Below are 26,500 nucleotides of genomic sequence, written 5' to 3'. Positions count from 1 at the left end.
ATTTTTGAGACTTCATATGTATGAAAAATTTCTTTCCATGGCTTGATCAGAGTGGAAAGATAGTGTTTAAGATCGTATCAATTTCTCTTATACTAGTGGTAGATATGAAGAAATCACGACACATTGCATTTATTCCACCATGGGGATGCTCACTCTTCTTGTTTGTTCATTTTTACTTACAAGGTTTTGGTCGTCTCGAGGTTATTGTAGATGTCATTTACACAAACCACAACGCAGTCGAGTTCAAAGCAAAGCCAAATCGATCATAGTGAGTGTAATGACCAGAAGGTGATCACTGACCCTCTAAAATAACTGCCCATTTTTAAATAATATGAATTACACAAATGATATAATCACTTAAAGAAAGTTATAGCTAATGCTTCTGGAGTTTTATTGAGTGTTGTTATTGATTAGTCCCAGTCTACGCTGATCGAGTTTACCCAGCAATGCAGTCATGCAGCCCTAGTTTCCTTTTACAGATACAGTTATTTTAGAATTACATTATTCAATGTAACCTTTAATTTGTAAGATAGTAATGTGCGAAGTAGATGAGATTTCCTTACCATTTCTGAATAATTGAATGACTATGTGGCGGGCGTTTAATTATTACTCCTAGTAAACGTTTCTGCTGCTCTAAAGTTCCAGCAGACCTAGAGAAGCCAACTTCAGATTCTGCTCCATTTCCATCCGATTTCAGGCACCGAGTTTACATTTCGAGCATATTGGAGCAGAACGGACACAGAGATCTTAGAGAAACGAAGTCAATTATAAATATATGTGTGAGAATGTATAAATATTATATTGTAGTTTACCGAATTACGTATATTTTTTAATTAATTTGGTAGTTTTGATTTCAACAAGCTTTCGTTAATATCAGTACATTTGAAGTAGAGGATAAAACTCTCACCTTTCATGTTATCTGAATACAACATGTAGATGGAAACTGTCAAATCAATTTTCCCAATTTTCCCTAAACATTGTTATATCACTAAAAATTCCTTATGGCATCAGAGTACGTTACTTTATATTCAAAGCTTAAAACTCGCCGAGGTCAAACTTGTCTGTTATTCTACGGAGCTCCATAAATGCTTGTTTTAACGTTTACTATTTTCATATTCTCATCAGCGCATCTTCTGTTTTATTTTATTTTATTTATTTATAAGCCAATTTATCATTAGTCATTTATTGTACTGAGCATCTTATCTTTCTTTGCAGACAATGTAAATACACATGCGTAGGTGCACGCGCGCGTGCTATTACTACTACTTTTAACGTTACGAGCAGGCAGAATGATTGAAAGTTAACTATATTACATAGTTTGGCTTAAACGTCAGCGTTTCTGTGAGCATGGTGTGTTTCAGTGGGTGCTTTACCTGAGATGTAAGACGTATATTCTTTAGCTGTTGGATTTATGGAAATCATATAAATGGGATATAAATCTATATCTGCGTCACATTATGAAATGTGTTAAACCACAAGCCTGTGCATATGTTGAAAGGGTATGGCAGCGGTGAATTAGATAATATATTTTATAAAAAGAAAAAACAATCATGTTTGTGCATTTTAAAACGAGAGCTATCCAATTTATTGTTTGGAAAATAGCATTTGTTACTGTGTGGAGGTGATAATTATTATTATTTATGAAGGAATCGTGCAAGCAGAATCGTTAGTAGGCCGGGCAAAATGCTTAGCAACATTTCTTTCGACTTTACACTTCGAGTTCAAATCTCACCGTGGTCGACTTTGTCTCTCATCCTATCGGGGTCGATAAAATCAATACCAGTTGATGCTGGGTGAATGAAATCGACTAAACCACTTCCCACCAAATTCCAGGCTTTGTGCTTATAATAGAAACGATTCTTAATATTTAAGTTGCAAACTATTATTTGACGGTGAACGAAAACTTGTTAATATTGTTCGCATGTCTTGATAGTATTTCAGTAGATTTAAAGCATGTGAATGCATGAAGCAATTACTACTTTGTGTTTATTTCAATATTTTGGTCTCGTACTGCAGAATTGATGGACCTTCTATGGCTCAAATACTACATAACACATTTCATTCAATATAAATTTTATCTAAGTATCTAAATATTGTAGATAATCCGCTTTGAATTATTACAAATATCTATGCTAATAGTTTCGTTTCTTAAATTGATTGACAGTCAGTTATATATAACCAGTGCTGGTGAATGCGTTCTTGAATTTTCTATTTTTCTAAGTGGCAAGACAAATTCTGTATTTTGATGATCTTTTGATGACGGTGGTTAGAATGTTCATGTATGTATGTATGTATGTATGTATGCATGCATGTATGTATGTATGTGTTAGCAGATGCTAGTGCTAGAGTATTACTGAAGGAGTGCCAATATCGAGCAGCATATTTTCAGCGATTTTGGGGGTTAAAGATTTTCCTGTGCATATACCCAAAATGTTCAAATATGATGGATTGCGTGTAACTATGATAGATAGTACGTTCTTTGAAACCTCTAGAAAGCAGATAATTGTTATCACTGCTCTAGTCATGATACCTTATCGTAATTGCTGCGATCTATTTGCACAAATCAGGAGATAAGTCACTAAGTGGCTTGATCACTAAGTTAGTGACCAAACCAATTACTGAATTGTTATTTACATGTAAGGCTTACATCGTTTGCTTTGAATTTTGGGGATTAACTCTGAATGGTATAACGAAAGAATTGATTATTTTGAGGGCAACTGCTTACGTTTTAGTTTCAGATCTTTGAGTATTTTGGCTACATCGCTCTTGAACTCACTACCCACTCACACACTCATAAAACCAATAACACGCACTTATACGTCTGATACACACACTTGTGGTCCTTGCTTCTGTCAGCTTGCCAGACATCAAGATGTTGCCAGCTTCCTGTCCAGCCACGCGGTTCAAGAAATTCTCTTATCTAATGCTTCTAGTGTCACTGAAATGCTAATCTTATTTCTAACAGTACCATGTGATCAGCAGCAGCTCACTGTCCAGTAGCCAACTTGGACTCCCTCTAGCCACTTTCGATTTCGTATGTTTCTTCATTCGGCAATATAAACCTAGACGATCCGGATTTCTGTTAGAAGCCTGCAAAACATTCAGTCGCATCGAGCCGAATCAAAACTGTTGCAAAATAATGTGTGTGTACGTGAGTCTGTGTGTGTGTGTCTGTATGTGTGCGTGTGTGGGGGGGAGAGAGAGAGAGAGAGGAGGAGAGAGTGAAAGAGAGAGATGGAATCAAAGTGTCGAAATAATTTCCGAGCAATCTCAAATGGAATACTTTACTCAAGATGTAACTAGACATTTCTTCGTCTGCTTTCTTCTACTTCCTTTCTACTTGTGTACTACATTGCTTCAAGCGAACAACAACGCTCATATATATATATATATATATATATATATATATATATATATTCTTTTTTTCTTTTATTTGTTTCAGTCATTTGACTGCGGCCATGCTGGAGCACCGCCTTTAGTCGAGCAAATCGACCCCGGGACTTATTCTTTGTAAGCCTAGTACTTATTCTATCGGTATCTTTTGCCGAACCGCTAAGTTACGGGGACATAAACACACCAGCATCGGTTGTCAAGCAATGCTAGGGGGACAAACACAGACACACAAACACACACACATACATATATACATATACATATATACGACGAGCTTCTTTCAGTTTCCGTCTACCAAATCCACTCACAAGGCTTTGGTCGGCCCGAGGCTATAGTAGAAGACACTTGCCCAAGGTGCCACGCAGTGGGACTGAACCCGGAACCATGTGGTTGGTAAGAAAGCTACTTACCACACAGCCACTCATTGATATTAATGATACTTTTTATGTTGAAAAGGAAACTATATCAGCAATATAGCCATCAATGTGTTGTGAAATAAAATATATTGGAGAATATGCCATATCAGTTTGTAATATCCCTGAGGAAAGAATAAATGGTGATTCTCTAACGTATTTCGATATTAGAGCTCTGTTTAGACAATTTACGCCCTGATTTTCCTATATATACTTTGAAACCACTCTACCAATATCTTCTTTTTTATTTTGTTTTGCTGTTGTCTTTTCTGTTTTTGTTCTCGGAGAATTTTTAAAATATATAGGCCTTTGTTTATAAGTCAAATGATTCGATTACACATCTCGATATACGTTAAAACTTATTACCGCTTGATGCCTTATCCTCTATATCATATATCCATTATCTGAAATACACTTTATCTCTGTATCAGTATTCAATTATTTTAGCAAGTTGCTAGCAAATAAATATTCATTCTAATTAGAGTTAATGGTGTCTTGGAGTCATTATGTTTAGTTACATTATAAATAACTATATGATTTATGTCTCCTTCGTCATCAAAATGTGGGTGCATGACCTCTGAAAAGAATTGCAATTAAGCTCACAACCAATCAAATGAATTTCGTTTTCTCTTTTTACGGAGATAAATAGAAAACAGTTTCTATTCCACTATACAATATGGCGAATGAGGAAAAGAACTTCTACTGATTCATAGGCTATGTAGTTATTTGATATGTGTATAAACACGCACATACTCAGTGCATACATACATAAATTCTTACACACACATATGTACATACACAATAACACATATATTTACTATAGGTGTCGAAATTCTTGTGACATTCGGTCGATAACTGATGAGTGATGTCATCTCATATGCGTGGAGCGTGTATGTTTCTGTTATTTCGTACATTACCCCGCCACTGTACCAGATATTTTACCACACAAATATATATATATATATATATATATATATATATATATATATATATATATATACCATATATATACCATATATATGTGTGTGTGTATGTATATATATGTATATATATATATATATATATATATATATATATATATATATATATATATATATATATATATATATTTGTGTGGTAAAATATCTGGTACAGTGGCGGGGTAATGTACGAAATAACAGAAACATACACGCTCCACGCATATGAGATGACATCACTCATCAGTTATCGACCGAATGTCACAAGAATTTCGACACCTATAGTAAATATATGTGTTATTGTGTATGTACATATGTGTGTGTAAGAATTTATGTATGTATGCATTTAGAGAATTAACATATATATATATATATATATATATATATATATATACAGGTGGAATAGCCCAACATGTGCCATTCGAGCAGTCCTCACTGATGATGATTACGGTTAGAGGAAACTAGACGTCTAGTCTAGAAATTTACGGCTCGGTATGGGGCGATTGCTTCCATTGTCACTATGTATGCATCTGCACTGTTCCTATAGCATTAAGAGTAATTTAACTCTTATTTCTAGCAATGTAGATGCGTCGGTAACCTTAGTCACAGTGACGATTGAATTTCTCCATTGTGGCATCACATTGTACCTAGCCGTTTATAAATTGATTATGTTTATATATATATATATATATTATGTTTATCTTGATTACGTTTATATATATATATATATATATATATATATATATATATATATATATATATATATATATATATATATATATATATATATATATATATATATATATATATTTATATATATATATATATATATATATATATATATATATATATATATATATATATATATATTTATATATATATATATATATATATATATATATATATATATATATATATATATATATATATATATATATATATATATATATATATATATATACGTCTTGCAAATATATAACTGGGTGTTGAGGCAGTTACTCAACAACTCAAATGTGGACGTAATATACCTTGATTTTGCAAAAGCTTTTGACAAAGTGGATCATGGTGTGATATGCCACAAACTGCGTGATCTTGGCATAGCTGGAAAACTTGGAGAGTGGTTACATGACTTTCTGAAAGATAGAAGTCAGGCAGTAGTGGCTAATGGAGCCACCTCTATGAAAACACAAATAATGAGCGGTGTTCCACAGGGCACTGTCTTGGGACCATTGCTTTTTATAGTCGCTCTCTCAGATATGCCTTCAAGTGCCCGGATAGCCACTCTTGCAAGCTACGCAGACGATACAAAAGTCTCGCAGAAAATACAGAACCCCAGTGATGTTGCACACCTGCAGCAGGAATTGGACTCAGTTTACAGATGGGCTGAGGACAATAATATGCAGTTTAATGCTGAAAAATTCCAAGCCCTGCGCTACCAACGTCCAAAACTGAATATGAAACTTACAGAGTACACTGGTCCACAGGGAATTTCAACCCCAGAGCCTAAATCAGTGAGAGACATGGGTATCGACATGAGTGATGATATCTCTTTCCAAGTTCACATTACCAGAATGGCAACAAAGTGCAGACGATTGGCTGGATGGATCCTGAGAACATTAAGAACCAGAGATAAGGAAACCATGATGATCCTCTGGAGGACATTCGTCCTCAGCCGCCTAGATTACTGCTCACAGCTGTGGTCACCCACCAGTCTGCAATTAACGGCAGACCTTGAAGCAATCCAGAGGAGATTCACAAAGACGATTGTCTCTTTGCAACTGCTCAGCTACTGGGAACGGCTGAAACAGCTAAGACTCTACTCCCTGGAGAGAAGGCGGGAGAGGTATGCGGTAATATACATCTGGAAGATCCTGGAAGGAATTGTGCCAAATTTTGGCATTGAAAGCTACACCAATGCCAGAACGGGACGACCCTGCATAGTGCCAAAGATCCTAGCAATGCCATCGCGCTTCAGGACCAGTTGGGATTCAGGGTCCCACAGCTTTTTAATATTCTCCCAAAGAGCCTGAGGAATCTGCACAAAGTAGATGTAGGAGTTTTTAAATCAAAGCTGGACCTCTTCCTATCGAGAGTCCCAGATGAACCTACCTCGCGGCAGGAGGTGCAAATGAGGGTTGCTAAATCAAACTCCATTCTTCACCAAGTGCCACATATTGTAAGAGGCTCCCTGTAATAACAGTGTAGCAACATGGTGGTGCATCAGCATGGCCGCAGCTCTAAGCTGAAACTATATATATATATATATATATATATATATATATATATATATATATATATATATATATATATATATATATATATATATATATATATATATATATATATATATATATATATATATATATATATATATATATATATATATATATATATATATATATATTATATATATATATATATATATAACAAAAAACTGGGATTAAAAAGTAACAAAAAACTGGGATTAAAAAGTCCTGGCAGATATCAAGCAAGCACTCAGTATAAAGGAATGAGGTTAAATTTCGAACAAGTAGATAGCAGTAAATGTATGTAGGAAGCAAATCCCAAGTAAATGTTCATGTATGGCAGGTACGAAATTCAGAGTATTAACATCAATCAATAATATGCACGAAGAAAGTCTTTATTTTAGACGGCACCTTAAAAATCCAACAACTGTTTCAATTGTATTAACATAGACGTTTTGAAAAAAAAACTTGTACTTGCATGTCCTACCAGTCGATAGCTCCGCATACCGGAAGCCAGCAAGTGTATGAGACCATAAGGAAAGAATGCACGCCGTTTCGGAGCCTACCTCTCGCCAGCATCATTGCGCACCGGCCTCCTCTATGACATGAGGTCTACACATACTAGCTCAACTGGTTATCAGATATCGTTCAATATTCTTCTAGCTATCGCTCATCGTCTCTTCTTTAACCAAATTCAGTGGCTAACGTTTTCCACTGAATTTTGGATATCGCTCATGGTGGTATTTGCTTTACGATGAGTAAGGCCTAGCGATAACAGCAGTCGCCGCACACGGTGTCCAACGAATCCTCTACATCCGACTTCGATTGGAAAATGCTCCGTTTTTCCAGTCTGCGTTTTCACATTCCTCGGTCAATATTTCGAGCCCGAGCGGTGTCCATGTTATCTTCATGAGGAACCTTTAACTTGACTAGATTCATTCACCACTCTCTTTCTTTCACGCCACATTATAATATCCGGGTTCTTTCGTAACTGGGGTAGGAAAGAATCCTTGGTACCATGGTAAATCTGATCTTGTGCAGCTGAAACCCGTATGTCTCTTTCGTCAGTTCTGGAGCAACTTGACATACACGGGTCTGATACCCAGATATTCAGTGATTATGGGCTAAACTGAACCGTAACTAATCTACAGATTCTCTAATAACTCACGGATGGTGATTCGATGATTTCCACTCACAGCTGTACTCACATCTGCAATGGTTTTCTCAGATCTGTTGGTTGTGGGTCTCCCGAAACGTTCGTCAATATCGACATTTTCTCGGTCATCGTCTGAACCCCTCATACACTTGTTTGCGCTCATACATTCCTCTCCATACACTTTCTGCAACTTCGTGTACGCCTCTGAGCAGGCGTCGGCGTGACAACTTGTTCTGTTATCGTCAATTCGACGATTACATGCTACATACGCAGAAGTGAGCTAGAACGTTAAAACTTAGTGCACATGCACAGCAGAGTCAGTGTGGGCCAAGAAAATCAATCTGTGCCAAGCGGCTTTACTCTGCGTGCTTTATCTTCGTTACTATGTTGACAGTCCGGATACGTCTTGATCAAACCTAGTTTTATATATATATATAACTTAGTTTGTGTGTGTGTGTGTGTGTGTGTGTGTGTGTGTGTGTGTGTGTGTGTGTGTGTGTGTGTGTGTGTGTGTGTGTGTGTGTGCGTGTGTGTGCGTGTGTTTGTAAACATGCTTCACTTCTTCAAACTGGGAACATACATTACTTATGTTCCAGAGATAGTTTTAGATTCTTAAAAGTTTTCACATAATGAGTAGTGGGGCCTCTAGAGCTAGAAAACCCCCCTTTCCTGATGTAAGTATGAGTACTGTGAAGAAGAGAAGTAACTTTTTGTGAAGTAACTATTCTTGAAATTTGCTAAGATATTGATATTATTTACCTTTTTTTTATTGAAATTTCATTATTAACGTATAATTGCCATCTTAGTTTATTACATCATATTTTTTGACATAATGCCTCCGAAAACGGCGGTAGCAGAGAAATTGAAAAGAAGGAGAGCAAATGAATCCTCACATGAGACTTCCATTAGACAATTATAAAATGCTGTATGTGCAGCTACTGCAAGAGCAATGGAAAGCGATGACCAGCGTAGTATTCGCCTGGCCAGGAATGCTGTATTAACAGCTTCAGCCAATCCTCACCCTACCACGACATTTCTTTCATGTAGACTTCTCTCATGCGGTGCTGTTGAGCACGCCCACAGGTTTAATTCATCACATAGGCGTAGTTATTGTCTGCTGATTGTTCAGCGTAGTATCGCCGCCTACAACCACGAAGGAGTCTATACCCACTGAGAACATTTTGGTGCGTTCAAAAATCACATACTCCCACCCACTTTTCTATGACAACGTTAGGGCCTGGAATCTTTAAGATGGATGCATGACATGTCACTTAGTCCAATTAGCCCTTCATTTACTCTAAAAATGTTTTGTCGACAATGCTACACGTCCCCATATCATATTTCAACTTAACTGTACGATATATGCAAACTATGCTGTTTAAATCCCGAGCAACGCCGGGTACGTCTGCAAGTAAATACATATTTTTATATACATACACGCACACACACACACACACACAGATATATATATATATATATATATATATATATATATATATATATATATATATATATATATATATATATATATATATATATATATATATATATATATATATATATATATACATACATATATATATATATATATATATATATATATATATATATATATATATATACATATAATTTTACCGTTTTTCCAGCCTACAAATGTCCGTATCCCACAGACGAATGCGCTTGTTTCGATATCTCAATGAACTGTACAAATCGCGGCCTTTTTCATGTTCCTAAGAACAATGAAGGATCAATTCAGTTGTAAGTATCCAGAAACATCCAACAATTAAATAATTTATTATATGTACTTGTGAGTGTACGTTAATGTGTATTTGACCATGCAAATGTAAATTGTTCAGCTATATATATTTGCTTTAATATTTTTAGATAAGTTTTTTCTCCTGTTATTTTTCTTTTGACACTGTCACATTTCTCTTTTACATACATCTGCTAACACTAAGACTTTGTTATATAAATTACGTATTAGCGTGCAATACGACTGCAGCGTGAAGGCTTTATGTGGGGGGATTCGTATCCTGTCTTCGATGCTGCTTTACGACTTTAACAAAGACAAACGATACACACGTAATCTCTTTGCTGGCTACAGTTATTTGTAGGTGGATACGTTTAGGGTGACCATGTGTGTGTATGTGTGTGTGTGTCTGTCTGTCTGTCTGTGTGCTTTATCGATGTACAGCATCTATTGTTCAACGTTCTTAGCTGAGAGTTAAAAAAAGAAAATGAAGACTTAACATATTCTATGCATTTGATAATTACCACTGTGTAAAACTTTCCTAGTTCTGAATAGGGAAGCAACAGGTATATTTTTTAACTGATCAATCCACGTATATCTTGCTAAGTACAGGAGTATACACCTGGGTGGAAAGGGTCTCAGAAGAGATTACAGACGTCTGACGAAAGATTTCCAGACAAATGGGCATTAGATAAAATAAGAACAATAATAAACAAGTGAAGGGCGAATATATAGTGCATGTGTTTATTTGACAAGAAAAAAATGAGCGTCTCAAAATATAGCAATATCTGTTTCAACGATTTCACATCAGGAATCTTGCAAAACAAATTCATAAGCGTAAATATATATATAACGGTGTGTGTTAGTACTAAGAGCCCGTTACCTCATATCCATACTTCCGGCACAGTAGCCAGTGAAGATTTTGGGCTATCTTGTCGTGTCTACGCTTGTATTCTTTCTGCGTAAGACTTTTAACGGGCCCTAAGAATGTGAGTGATGATTTCGACCCTCTTCCCACTCATTCTACAGAGGTTAGTTGCACTTGTGTTGTATATATCCATTTTCACTGAGTTGGTGTTCAATGCGGACACAGGAGAGCTAGGAAGAAGGGGAGATTATAAAGTAGTGGTGATCTCAAAACGAAGGTGCGCGTGCGTGTGTATGTGAGAGCGTGTATGTGCGTGTGGAAGGGGGCTGGTGACATTGACGTGTGTACATGTGTAGGTCTGTGGATGGTGGGGTAAGTACTGGCAAGTGGTCAGTGCTAGTGTGTGCGCTGGTGTTGGTGCTGGGAAGTGGTCAGTGTTTGTGCGTGTGCGTATGTGTATATAAGTGGAAGAGAGGTAGGGAGAGAGGCGAGAGATAAAGAAAATGTAAGTAAAGCGTCAATACGCATGCAAATTATGTATGTATTAGATATTGGAATCGATTAGTAATTTTCAAAATGACACACTTATAGCATTTACGCTCGTAATCTTTTTATCGTATTTAGTTTCAAATTCGTATAGACGTTTATCATTTGTTTGATTATTGTTTTAGACATCGAATATACTGATCAGACAGAAGTAATGTGCGTACGCATGAGAGTGTGTTTATTTATATATGAAATTATGTATACATGTGTGGTATTGTTGGTTATTTATTTTTGTGAATATCCATCCTTATTTGACGGTGTCAGTGCCTATTAAGTGTAGTCGAGTATACAATATAAACACTTGGTAAATATTTCATGTAATAAACGGAACGAAAAAAAAGCAAAATTATTTTTATCATTCAGCTTATTACACTGTATATACTGCTTATAAGAATCTAGAAGTTACAGGTAACTATGTCACTATAATCATCTACTCAAATCAACAATTTTAGTTTCCTCTCGTACATAATCAACTGCAAAGTTCATGATAATATATGTGGTTTTTATACGAAGTGATATAGTTTACGGTTGCTCGGAATATAAATTCTATTGAAGAGTTTCATTTTTCATCAAATACACATTCAAAGCTGCTTACTTCTGTCTTCCAATCCGTAGAAGTTAAAAAAGCGTGAAAGCATTTGTGCAAAGTGTGAACAAGACTGCTTATAACTCAACTAGGCGTACAGGGTGTGAACTGTGAATAAAATATATAAGGAGTCCACAATAATGCATAATATATAACTATTCACGTTTTCTCTGAAAAGGAATCCTTGATTAAACCACAAATGCTTCAGAAATTTTGTATGAGAAGCAACCCAAATAATTTTCCTTATTATGGAGATAAGAAGCGTAGATCTATTTACAAAACACATAATTAAGGCTATGGGCAGCTCAACATAATTTCAATAATGTAAGTAGGTATATATATATATATATATATATATATATATATATATATATATATATATATATATATATATATATATATATATATACATGTGTGTGTGTGTGTGTATGTGTGTGTGTGTGTGTGTGTGTGTGTGTGTGTGTGTGTGTTTGTGTGTGTGTGTAGAAGGTTGAAAAGGAACACACGAGTTGATATGTATATGGAAAAAAGTCAAGGGAGAAAGTGCTAAAATAATTTTAGAAAAAAAAAATCAGTACCGGTTTCAACTGATAAGCATGGAAAACAATTAAGTCGAGTGTCCATGGTGCTTGCATTAGAAACTATAGTACATATCAGAGTTCTCCTTCAAACAGGGACAACGTTTCACAGTGAAAAGTAACTTCACATGTGCTTCGGAGAACCTGAATTGTGGGATATGCGTCAATTTAATTGAGGGATCAGTGTTCTCCTTCAAGCAGGGACCACGTTTTCAAGTGAAAAGCAGCTTCACATGTGCTTCGAAGAACCTGATATACGCACTAACAAAAAACAGTCTACGTCAAAGGATGGTTCTGCACAGATTCCAGATCAAAATTTAAAAAAAAAAACAGAAAAATAGCATTCAGCCAACACATAGACATTTGCGCCATAACAAAAATCCAAGCTTCAGAATGTTTACCCTCTATCAATTCAGGGACGATAAACCTGTAGCCAACGAATTAGTAAAGAGACTATCTTTATTACAAACGCATCTACAACAAATAACGTATCTACCACGACCTTAGAATAACACACACACAAATATTTAAAATGATGCATTCAAAAGAGAAACCCAAGAATTCATTAAAAAACAGTTGCAATCCACAACGATCGACTTTTAAGTCACTCGACCATCCTACTACTATCATAACATCCCGCATTCTCTTATTATTCTTTCTCTTCTTCTCTTTCTCTTTTTTCTTCTTCATCTTCTTTTTTTTCTTCTCCTTCTCCACCCCCTTCCTTACTTTACTACTACTGCTGTTTAGAATAACACCTACGCAAATATAAACAATACATTCAAAAGAGTTATCTCAAGAATTCAATCATTACTACCATCCACAACAGATCACTTACAGGGCACTTGACCATTTAACATCCTACTACTATCGTAGCATTCCCGCATTAATTTATTATTATTATTATTATTATTATTATTATTATTATTATTATTATTCTCTGCCAAGAATTCACAATGACCGCAAACCCACAAGAGCAAGCAAGAGAGACAGAGACAGGCAGAAACAAGGAAAATGCCCCTTGTATTTGAATACTATGCAAATATTCTATTAAAATACTTTTCATATAATTTTCCCAAAACTTAATTGTTTTCCATACTTACAGTTGAAAAGTCTCAATGACCGAAACCGGTACTGAAATTTTTTCTATAAAATTATTTTAGTATTTTCTACCTTGAATTTTTTCCATATATATATATATATATATATATATATATATTAGATAGATACATGTGGGTGTGAATAAATTATATCTAGATGTAGCTTTTACGGTGTGTGCTCAATACCCTCAAGACCCTTCATATAGCACCCCATACATCTGGGCAATATTTTAATATGAATTGCCAGTAATTATTCAATCTCCCATCAATTCATCTATCCAACTCCTTTTGTATTTCAAAGTTAAAAGGAAATCCTTATATATGATTCGTTACGGTTCTAGTGAACAACAAGCTCATTATACATCCTCTGGAGTTGAATGTCCCCCTAGATTTCAGCACCTCTGGACGTTACAATACATCTGAAAATGTTAGCCTAAATACCAGCAAAGTCGGTCTCCTGAACGAATAAATTTAATAAAATTAAAAACGTGGATTCTCATTTACTCATCTGTTTATTTTATATTTATTCAGTCATCTCGCAGGAAACTTTCTAAACTACACACTTTCAGCTGATACCTTTAAGATGTATGATCTAACCATACTGTAAGTATTGTTAAATATTTTACATTTGTGCTTTTTTTAAATATTATAGCTGTACTGTGAATTCCATTATATTCTGTTAAATGACTCGTAAAATTTAAGCCAACAGCATTTTAAATTTAAATTGTAAGATGACATTGAATTATTCGGTAATTTCAACAATTTTCCATTAAATTAGTAAATGATGCATAACGCTTGTCGAAATGAATTGTGTTGTAGTACAGGAAATTATTTCAGAAATATTGTGATATTGTTCTAGATTTCGAAATGATGAAAAAATATTTTCAATTATGATTATATATATATAAATGCACTATTACACACACACATACACACATATGTGTGTGTATATGTATATACCACTGTTAGATTGAGGTAACTATGACCAAAATTGAGAAAAATAAGCTAAGGTATAAAGATTCTTTTTCTTGAGCAATCAACCAGATCAAAAAAAAACAAACAACAAGGTTAACCTTCTGCACTTTGCTAAAGAACTAGAATTGTTTCATGTTTCGTTCCTCACAAAAATTAAATTAATTCAACATTCTGCAATCTTGAATTATTTTTGTGACGCACATATTCAACATTTCCGTCATTTCAGTAATTTTCTAAGATAGATATATGTAATGTACATTATTGCAATGAACCGTACTATTTATTTAAGACACTTCTTAATGGACATCCTAATCGGGCTTTGATTCTCTTTTAAGCAATAATTAACTACTCTACAATGTCATTGAGAAAATTATAATTATGTATCTTTATTTTACTTACGACAGGGACATAAGTAATAATTCCTTATCTACGATTCCTCCAGATTGTTTTGCTGGTCTATGGAGATTACAGTCTCTGTGAGTAATGAATATTTTCTTTTTTCCTCGTTAACAAATGAAAACGATATGTTGAAAGATATGTGATATGTGATGAGGATATTCCTTAGTCTGATCTAAATGAAATTGCATCTGAAATATACACATAATTTTTTTTCATGTGTGTATGTACATATGTGTTTGTGTGTGAGTCTCTGTGTGTGTGCGTGAGTGTGTTATATTTTATGTTTTAGTGAGAAGAAATACAACATTTTTTTAAGGTTTTAGAGGCACGTAGAGAAATTGAGGACGAAACCAGAACAAATAGTTTACCTTTATACTGGATACTTGCTTCAAATTCTTTCGATATTGCGGATTTTGCTACAGGCATACGTAATGGTGTAAAACCGAGTGATGGCGTCAATCCACCTTCAAAGAGCAGGTACAATCTATTAAAAACGCTTGCCTACAACTTCCGTCTAAATGTACTTACTAAAAATATCGAGCGGGATTTGAATTTGCACAACTATACCTACAGCACACAAACTACAACCTGCTATCCTTACAACAAAACAGAGCTGGATAGATGGCAGTTTTATAATCATTCTACAGCTAAACTCTATATACACACGCTGTATATATAAAAAAAGAAAAAGTTTGGAGGCAGTTTCCAGTCTACATTGACACGAGAAATGTGAGCAACTACTTCATCAATTTTCATTCTCTCCACACCTTGTTGACATAAGACTGAAAACACTCCATGAAATTTTACATGAAAATATTGAACTATAAATGTACTTTTAGCAGAAATATATTTTTGAAAATGGTTTGGTTTCTATGGCTTCACCATTTGTCATTTTAAATCACTTCCTCTAGACTCGGAAATTACAATCATGATGAAGATTTAATTTAAATTTTTGTTTTCATTTTATAATTAATGCTTTCGTTTTGGTTATAGTATTCCTTTTCATAATGTGAAAACGAATGTTAAAATTCATCAATTTACGAGAATTGCTGTAAATGAAATGCCTTAATGTACTCAACGATGTATTGCAATGATTTTCTAAAGAAAAAATACAAATATATGTATGTTAAATACAAACATATGTATGTTTGTATGTATGTATTATGTATGTATGTATGTATGTGTGTATGTACAGACATACAGTGAAACAGGCAGACAGACAGATAGATTGACGTGTGTGCAAGTGTGCCTTATACTTTTCTTGTCATCATCATCATTATCATCATCATCATCACCATGATCATGATCATCATTATTACTATTATGGAAAGCGTTTCTTCAGCAGTTTTTTTCCACCTTTCTACTATACAACCCGGAGCATTTTCGTGTTGCTAAGGTGCGCGCGCTATCATATTCATTTTTAATCAGGACTGGTGTTGCACACACTCGTTTTCCTCTTTGTACATTACACCAATTTGTTTTGTGAAGGAATTTAGTTTCTTGTATCTTATTGCATTTGTGAATGGCGTGATGTGCATGGGCATAAATCTATAGTGTATGTTGCACGAGATGTGTTACATTAGGTTGTGAGTTGCTTTGTAAAGGGTATGCGCTTATGAAGATTGTTAAATTTGAGGTTTTGTTTTGAATTGGTTGTATCATGTACAAGACGTGGGATACCCCTACCAGAGCTATGTTGAGGACAGCATGAAGTGTTCGAGTTTTTTTTTCGCTTATTCGGCATCTGGTTATTATTCTACCAGTTTTGTTTAACTAGGTATAAAGTTATATCACGTAACTTTAAGTATCTAATACAGTGATTCTCAACAGGGGCCCATATGGCCTCTGAGGGTTCATATAAGATTTGGGGTGGGGGTCGACTCAACAACATACTAAATTGGGCATTCGAAATAGTATTTTAAGAGTACCAGATGGAACGTTGCTTTAGATGTATTGGTATGTATTGCAAGAAACATCTAGGTTTACGTCTCAAATATTTTACGACGTTCAAGCTGCATAAGTTAATGTGCGAAAAACAAAATAGGAATTTTGAAATAAGTCTCTATAAAGCTAGATTTTAAATACTGAATGGCTATGGGGTTCATCAAAATAAAATAGTAATTATAAGGTGTCCATAGATAGAAAATAGTTGAAATTCTAAATAATTTAGATTTTAATACTCTTCGTTTGGTTTATACAAGGAAGAAGCTTTCCATAGATTCGAAAATTCACCTCTCTCCAACATTTAAAATTCTGACGGAGTTACTAGTGCTCTTCTAACTGGGATAATGATTTTACGGCAATTTTAGTTTCTCTATTGTCTGTGTTTTGGGTCGTATTATTTTCCTATTTCGTCACATACTTCTCTCTATTACTGTTGTATCAAACGTGCAACCAACATCGATTAAACAATACACTCTATTCGCTATGTTGGGCATGGCAATATATGAGCGTGAATGTTCCATTTGTCGATTTATTTTTAATTTTCATATCTCATAGATTTTTACATTGTCATTTGTTGTTTTCAAAGACACGTTACGCTTTATAAGAGTTATATCATTTTCCCTCAATTTCAAATTTAAATATTTCCAGAATACCAAATCGTAAAATGGTAGCAAATTTTGTCTCCAGTTCTTACAAACCATCTGAGTAAGCATCTTACTAACAGAGAACACATGCGCAACGTTCTATTCTCTATAAGCACGTTATATACATACAGATGCGGTATCTTTCGTATATATATATATATATATATATATATATATAAGCAATGTTAATTCTCTATATGAAGTATTAACAGTAACTGCACGATAAAGTGTAGTATATTGCCACTTAAGTGTGGCTGACCCCTAGGGGTGGATGTTACTGTTGCTTTTAGCCCCAGGAGGACATCTCCTCCAGCTGGCTTATCGACACACGACTGTGTCCTGTTTGCCAAGGGAGTTATCCCTCTCACCTCGACCAGCAGCACGAACGTATCCGGATTTCAGGGTTATTTCCCTTCGTCGGCGTTCGACAGCTGATGACCTTGGTGAGAGAGACAAATCTGGCAAACCTTATATCTTCTTTTCCAGTGACATTCTTCACTGATATTGAAAAGGTGAAAACAAGCAATGTTAATTCTCTATATGAAGTATTAACAGTAACTGCACGATAAAGTGTAGTATATTGCCACTTAAGTGTGGCTGACCCCTAGGGGTGGATGTTACTGTTGCTTTTAGCCCCAGGAGGACATCTCCTCCAGCTGGCTTATCGACACACGACTGTGTCCTGTTTGCCAAGGGAGTTATCCCTCTCACCTCGACCAGCAGCACGAACGTATCCGGATTTCAGGGTTATTTCCCTTCGTCGGCGTTCGACAGCTGATGACCTTGGTGAGAGAGACAAATCTGGCAAACCTTATATCTTCTTTTCCAGGTCATCAGCTGTCGAACGCCGACGAAGGGAAATAACCCTGAAATCCGGATACGTTGGTGCTGCTGGTCGAGGTGAGAGGGATAACTCCCTTGGCAAACAGGACACAGTCGTGTGTCGATAAGCCAGCTGGAGGAGATGTCCTCCTGGGGCTAAAAGCAACAGTAACATCCACCCCTAGGGGTCAGCCACACTTAAGTGGCAATATACTACACTTTATATATATATATATATATATATATATATATATATATACACATATATAACATCCGGACGTTAAACGCTGATGATGATGATGATGATGATGATGATGATGATGATGGATCTCGACCTGTAGGAAAAAAGTTAGCTTCACGCCATCCGTAGGAAATTTATAAAACAACTTTCAGAGACAATAGTGGTTTATTGAGACGGAATGTTGTGAACTTTTTTTCTTATCGAAGTTCGATTAACTGAAAATGTTCTATTTTATATTTCACGGTAGGCGACCAGAGTTGCCGGATGTGCGAATAAGACTGCAATAGTTAAGGAATGGAGTAGATAAGATCCGGGTTTCATGTTTCATACCGCGTGGAGCCTCAGCAATGGTAAATATCAAGCGATGTGTATACCGCAGGCTACTCTTCAGGCCAAGGATATCTTGATAAAATGATAATTTACATTATCGTCCGGAAGGACATGTTAACACATAGAGATTCAATCAGAATGTGTAGAGAGCACAGTAGGAGGGGAAAATGTAGAGAGAAATGTAGAGAGAAATAAAGATTTAAAAAATGAAAAAGAAGATAATGCATAAGGGAGTGAGAGGAATGAGGAATTTCAGCTAGGTCGTTTGAGCGGTAGTGTTCAATAGGGCTGTTTTGGCCTAATCACAGAAATTACTAAGGGGAGTGGTATTTGAAAAAAAAGATAATTTGGAGGGAAGACGGTGGGGAAATATTTTTGTAAAGGGTAAAAAAAAAGTGTACGTGGAGAAAACCTCCAGGTGTCTTGATTGCTTGATCCTGCGCAGTTAAGAACAAGCCACTCATCCACTTTCGAACTCTTTTCTTTGGCCATTGAAATAATTCCTTACCTTCATACTCTTCATTACTTAGAAAGACATCGAAAAAATCATTTCTGGCTTAAATAATCGTTCTTGAGTAAAGCACAGCTCCAAATCTTTGCGGAATAGACGGAAACATTTGATTAGTTCAAATCCAATATTTTATATTATCAGTACCGGAAGAATGAAATAAAAAGAATACATCCGAAAAAAATAGCTATAATTCGAAAATATACATAGCATCAACAGTAAACTTTTAAATACTTTTTTCCCCAGGAATTTGGCTGACAACCAATTGACAGAAATCGAAAATGACACTTTTGTTGGTTTATCCGGATTGCGTTCTTTGTAAGTATGAATAAAATGATTTTTATTCTAACCATATTTTACTTTTCCTTTATATTGATCTATTTTCTTTTTTATCTTTCTTTAGAATAGCATGCAGTATTATAACTAAAATATTATATTCACATCTTGATGCATACAAGACACACATACAATAGTTTCACTTGATAAAGAGAGTTGGGTAATATAATGAAATATGTTTATTATAGTTCTTAGACGTTGTTCTGCTATATATATATGAAAATATTTACCGTGTTATTTACTCCTCAATATCGATACCTATCATAATGTTCTCTCCGTGTTTTGTCATCCACATTATATCAGTACCTACACATGAAAAATAGGTTTTCTATCAATTGTCTTTTTATTTATAATGCAAACTATATTAGTAGTACTAGCGGTTTAAATTATTGTCTCAATGCAACTGGTTTTGCAGATTGTTGTGGTAATACTTAATCTTATAGCATGTATGTTTGGAACAAACTTCAGAAAATGTGTATATATAAAAAGAGAGAGGGGGGAGAGTAAGAAATACATATGTATATACATTTTTATATCATTTTTCAGATCGAAATAACTTTTAGGAATCTATAAAATCGAAAATAAAGTAGCAAAATATTTTTCATGAAAAATATTTACCATAGCCTGTTAATGTTTCATGAAAGTTATCTGTGTGTGCGCGCGTCTTTGTGTTCATGGTATATGTGTGTGCGTGTGTTTATGTGTGTCTGTGTGTGTTTAATTTTAGGGACTAATGGGTATATGTTATATGTCGATTAGTGTGTTGAGTAAAGCACATTCACAGTTTGGGCTATCTGGTGTCATTTACGGTTAGGGTATATTTCCGTTGGATCTGATTCAGGAATTCCGCAGTGTTTGTTGAGATAATATGAATCGATGAATGAAGCAGATGATGGATGTAGCATCAGTTTTTATTCAGTACGACGATCGTTTCGACCCCTCCTTCAATTGTTCTTCATGGGTGGGATGTTGTGCATCCAGTTGCGTTGAATCGATCAGTGCAGTCTGGGTCTGGGTCTCATCGGTTACGGGCATACATAAAGTGGTGTTCCGCTAAATATGTTGAGTTTTCGCAGTCATGTTGACTCCTGCTCGTTGTAACCAGGGCTAGCTACAGCTGTCCTTTATCAAATAGTCATTACAAAATAATCATAAACATAAAAGTATAAAGTATAAAAAATATATATAAGAAAAAGTATATATAAGAAAGTCATAGAGAGAGAGTAAGGCATGTTAGAGAGAGATTAGATGACGACTATTTTGTAATGACTATTTGAGATAAGGACAGGTGTAGCTAGCCCCGGATACAACGGACAAAAATCAACATGGCTGCGAGAACTCAATATATTTAGTGGGACACCACTTTATGTATGCATGCACCTGATGTGACCCAGACTGCACTGATCGATGCAACACAATTGTATGCACAACACCCCACCCATCTCACTCATGAAGGACAGTCGCAGGAAGGGTCGAAACGGTCGTCGTACTGAGTAAAGACTAATGCCAAATCCAAATTCCACTTCATTCATCGAATATATATACAAGGCGAATAGGTTTGTCGAGTAATTCGTCATCCATTAGGTTCCAAGATCCCAGCTGAGGCTGGAGCTAGGTATCCGTATTAGGCTTCCGTGTTAGCAGGTGTATATTAGAGGAAAAGGACAGCAAAAACCAAGAATGAACGAGTATCTCAAGTCATTTATAATAATTTAGAGTGAGGTAAATTTGAAGTCGTACAACTGTTACTGGAATAACCCAAGTGATAGGCTAGCATGTCGGTATACTGGGTATTCCATCATCAGAGACGAGGTGAATATGTATGAAAGTTTCAGACAGGGGAATTCGCAGTTTATAAGGAATAAAATAGAAAAATAATGAGTAAAAGTAGATAGAATACTGACAGGAAAATAAAGTTCACAGTTCATCTTTTTCCAGAAGATATGAAGATTGGTCTGCACTTTCCTGAAGGCATAGGCTAGCTTTAATTCTTTTTAATCTTTCATTTATAACTTTTAACTTTTAATTTGTATCCTTATCTATTTAATTGTAGTTTTATCATATATATATATATATATATATATATATATATATATATATATATATATATATATATATATATACCCCCTTAAGCTAGGCATGTATTTTTAGCTGTCCCTACTGACGACTGACCATACCTAACTTCGATTTCATCTATTTGATTAATAGATATGAATACCTTCCTCCTCCAAAAGACAATGTTATAAACGACAGGCTTGAAAAATTACACTTACTATGATATCTAAAGTATAGATTTATTAGAATAATTATAAACACTAACCACAAGCCACATTTGTATTATTATTAGCTATATCATAAAGCGGCGAACTGGCAGAATTTTTAGAGCGACGGGCGCAATGCTTAGCGGTATTTGGTCAGTCTTTAAGTTCTGAGTTCAAATTTCGTTGAAATCGACTTTGCTTTTCAGCCTTTCGGGTCGATAAATTAAGTACCAGTCAAACACTGGGATCGATATAATCGACTAGTCCCCCTTCACCAAAATTTCAGGCCTTGCACTTTTAGTAGAAAGGATTATTAGCTATATCATGTCACTAAAGAATAGGTATTTGCATTTACTTCCTCAAAATTCTTGAAATATTCTTTAATACTTCCTTTCTACGTCTTATCTTAGTTAAACTCATTATTTAAACTGGGATTTATTTTCGTTTTCTTCGTTTGACATTCTGCAAATAATCGTGGTTAACCATCTCAATTGGTTAAATGAATTCGAACAACGAGAGGGCTTCAACATGATAGCTTGATATGTTAGGAATAGCAGGTAGATTACTTGAAATTACCTTATACCATTTAAAAAAGGAAGGGAGACTTTAAATGAAGTAGTTTTTAGATATGTTACGTCTATATTTCATTACATCATTATTTTTTTATGAATAATTTCAAGTTTAAAATTGTACATTGTCTGAATAGACGCCGAGTCCGAATATAGAAGTTACAAATCCAATCAGTAATAAAATAGTTATCTGTAACATTGTCACAATAGCGAATACACTTGATTAAATCTCTCCCAATACTCAGCTGGTATTTTCTTGACACAAACTGAATGTATGATAACGTTAATCTCGGCTGCATTTGCACTAAAATAGTAATTTACTATTTTACCAATTGGCTGTCAAGTTACAGTAGAATGGGTTCTATTCATCTTAGTATGTATAGAACATTTGTTTTACTAACTCTTTCAACATCAATTGTGATTTCTACCATTTGCACCAGGGATCGATGTTAAAGGAATATAACTAAGTAGTGTAACTTATGTATCACAAAAATATGTCTTCACTGCTCAGTTATTCGGCAAAATATCGCAGTAGGAAAAATGCATTGAATTTTTGGTGGGGAAGGCGGGGGTTTTAAATCGTCTCCTTATGCTTTCGGACAGATTATTATTATATTTCTTAATTGAAATAGCTATCAAGAATGCATGTCAAAACTTCTGAGAAAACTATTCATGATAATCTTAGATCGTTCAGGAGAATATATGACTTCCATTTTCTGGGATGACGGACCGGGTAAATTCATGTAACCTCAAATTTGAGGCAATATTTAAGCAACGTTCACAATTAATCGTTGAGGATGGATGAGGTGTAAAATAAAACAATAAACGAGAGAGCGAGGGAAGACGTCAGGAAGAAAAAAAGATTTACTATCATTGCTAAGAATTCGATTTGATATTGGCGTCAGATGCAAAAGTAGGAGTAACATGTCCAAGTTAATTCATGTTATAAGTTTATATCTAACTAGTTGATGCATTATGTATTTGAACAGGACGTTTAAGTTTACTAATCCACATACGTCATTTGCGTAAGAAACGGCAGACAGGTTAGTAGTAACATATTTAACGAACAGAGCTTTGAAAATCTTAAATGGAATAAGTAATGGTAATGATTAATCGATTATGTTCAATTTCCAACGAATATTTTGCTAACGCCGAACACTTATCTGTCTTATTATGATCTCCTCAGCGAATCATAACCTTCACTATATATGCTGAAGTAGTTTAGACTTAATCTCTAAGTAAAATACATATTGTCCATCTGTAAGAGGGGCATAGTAGGAAACATTTAGAAATTGAATATTTCAGAAGCACTAAGCTTACAAAAGACAATAGGAAGCTTAGTGTTAACATTTCATGAAGGGATCATTAAATATCTAACAAGTGCAGGGAAATTTTGCTTCGATGAGAACTTAAAATAATAGTAAAGCATCTACCGTAATGGTTTGAACCATATCACAATATATATATACATACATATATATAAAAGAAAAATCTTGAATTTTACATCTTTCAGCGTTGATTTACCAATCAGCAGCTGCAGATTACTTCAAATTTCGACACAACCGAAAGCTAACTTCACAAAGATTCCTACACTACGAGAACTGCTAAATTTCAAACGTTTGAAAATCAACGACCGAAATACGGGCATTCTATTATTATTATTATTATTTTTTTTACTATTATTATTATTATTATTATTATTATTATTATTATTATTATTATTATTCACAAGCAGTGCTCCAGAATGGCCGCAGTCAAATGACTGAAACAAATAAAAGTATAAAAGAATTTTTAAACTGCCGAGATTCATTTATGCATGTTTATTATTGATTCTCCGAAAGGCATTAGAATATTATCCTGAAATAATGAAACAGTATAAATTAAACTGTGGAGGCGCAATGGCCCAGTGGTTAGGGCAGCGGACTCGCGGTCATAGGATCGCGGTTTCGATTCCCAGACCGGGCGTTGTGAGTGTTTATTGAGCGAAAACACCTAAAGCTCCATGTAGCTCCGGCAGGGGATGGTGGCGAACCCTGCTGTACTCCTTCACCACAACTTTCTCTCACTCTTTCTTCCCGTTTCTGTTGTGCCTGTAATTCAAAGGGTCAGCCTTGTCACACTGTGTCACGCTGAATATCCCTGAGAACTACGTTGAGGGTACACGTGTCTGTGGAGTGCTCAGCCACTTGCACGTTAATTTCACGAGCAGGCTGTTCCGTTGATCGGATCAACTGGAACCCTCGACGTCGTAAGCGACGGAGTGCCAACAAAAAATAAATTAAACTAATATATGAATGCTTCGTAAACCGGAATTTATGTCCCAAATATACAGATTCGCGTGTTTTATATAAAGATTAAGGATAGAAAATACATGTTTAGCTTGGTTACAGTAGTCTGAATTAGAAAACAGTAGCATATGTAGACGTGCGATGAACAGATACTGTGAGTAAGATTATTTACCTGCCTGAATTTTTTTCACTTACCATTGTGGAATTGTTCCTCAAGTTATGAACTTTGCATTCTGTGGTATCTATCATCTCTGCCGACAATAGGTTTGATCACAAGTTGTTGGATCACTCTAAATTTCCAGGAACTAATTTATGGGATAAATATATATAAGATGTTTTTATATCATTTCTATCAACTTTTTTAATAGGCCCTACAGGCCCTAGATTGATTGTGATTTTCCGGTTATCTAGGCTTAAATGAGAAATTTAAACATTTCATTCAAATTATACATACCTCATATTCGCGATTTCGCTTTGGAGTCTGTAACCTTCAGAGTAATTGCCCTCATTACGCTGGTTCACTATTGTAATCTTTAAAATAATGCGAGAACCTAAACTATAGGAGGCTTTCATCTATTTATTTTATGCGATAACAATCAACATAGCTCGCCAGGCGTTAGGTTTGTGAAACATTTTTCCTTACAATTAAATAAATTTGGTTCAGTTAAGGAACTTATACTATTTACAAATGTGAAAAAAAAGTTATATTTATCTCTCACATTCGAAAGACTTCTTTGCTTCGACGGTAGCAAACCTGTCATGTTTACAGGAGTTACGGATTCGAGTTCCACTGATAGCCCTCCCTTTCTTCTACCCAAAGAGACTCTAAGCTCAATATTTACACGCTATTATTACCTTTATAAGCTTCGAGTTAAAACGTTACAAAAAGAATAACACACACACACACACAATCACATATACATACACACACTCACACATATAGGTATTACTTTCGCTTAGTAGACAAACGGAAGCAACGCAACGTTCGCTTGAGTATGCCGAATTAAAAACCAGTAATTAATGAATTGTTCTTGAGACGTTTCTTTTTTCATAGGGGATATTTCAGCGGTAGAAAAATCATAAGCAATAATAATAAACTAGCGGCATTAGTATATCAGTTAAAACATTTCCAAATATAAATTTAAAGCCTTCTGGTTATTGTTACTTACTTAAATAGAATGTAAATTAATCAAAACACTTTAATAACATGCTTTAAGATTACAAAAATATACACAGAATTAATTACAGTTTTGTTGTTTTTTCCAGGAACATCGAAAGAAATAATATACAAACCATTTTGCCAAACGCTTTCAGAGGACTTTCCAGTTTAAGCACACTGTAAGTTGGAAAGCATATTTTACTATGGAATATTTCAGAAACCTCCTAAGTTGAATTAACATATAGCATTTGCGTTTCAAATCATATACATACACGCTCACACAGGTGCATTGCAGCATATTCTTACACACGCTCTTACACACATATATTCACATACTGACACTCATACACAAATACATATACATACATACATACATACATACATACATAAAATATACATGAATACATACATGTGTGTGTGAGTGTGTGTGTG

The 26,500-nt window shown here is 34.9% G+C and overlaps 1 protein-coding gene across 2 annotated transcripts in view; it reads left to right on the top strand.

Moving 5' to 3' along the window:
• Nucleotides 1–26,500, top strand: part of LOC106868530 (G protein-coupled receptor GRL101) — a 778,677-nt gene that overhangs the window by 663,461 nt on the left and 88,716 nt on the right. For both annotated transcript variants that reach the window (XM_089348684.1, XM_089348683.1), the window contains exons 14-18: nt 9,811–9,922; nt 14,124–14,195; nt 14,972–15,043; nt 19,702–19,773; nt 26,176–26,247. In XM_089348684.1, coding sequence (XP_089204810.1) covers nt 9,811–9,922; nt 14,124–14,195; nt 14,972–15,043; nt 19,702–19,773; nt 26,176–26,247 — 400 coding nt within the window. The remainder of the gene's footprint in view (nt 1–9,810; nt 9,923–14,123; nt 14,196–14,971; nt 15,044–19,701; nt 19,774–26,175; nt 26,248–26,500) is intronic.

Source organism: Octopus bimaculoides, chromosome 3 (assembly GCF_046866305.1).
Source record: "Octopus bimaculoides isolate indiv1 chromosome 3, ASM4686630v1, whole genome shotgun sequence".
Lineage (NCBI taxonomy): Eukaryota > Metazoa > Mollusca > Cephalopoda > Octopoda > Octopodidae > Octopus > Octopus bimaculoides.
The sequence above is the reverse complement of the archived record's forward strand: the minus strand, read 5'-3'. Positions and strand labels throughout refer to the sequence as shown.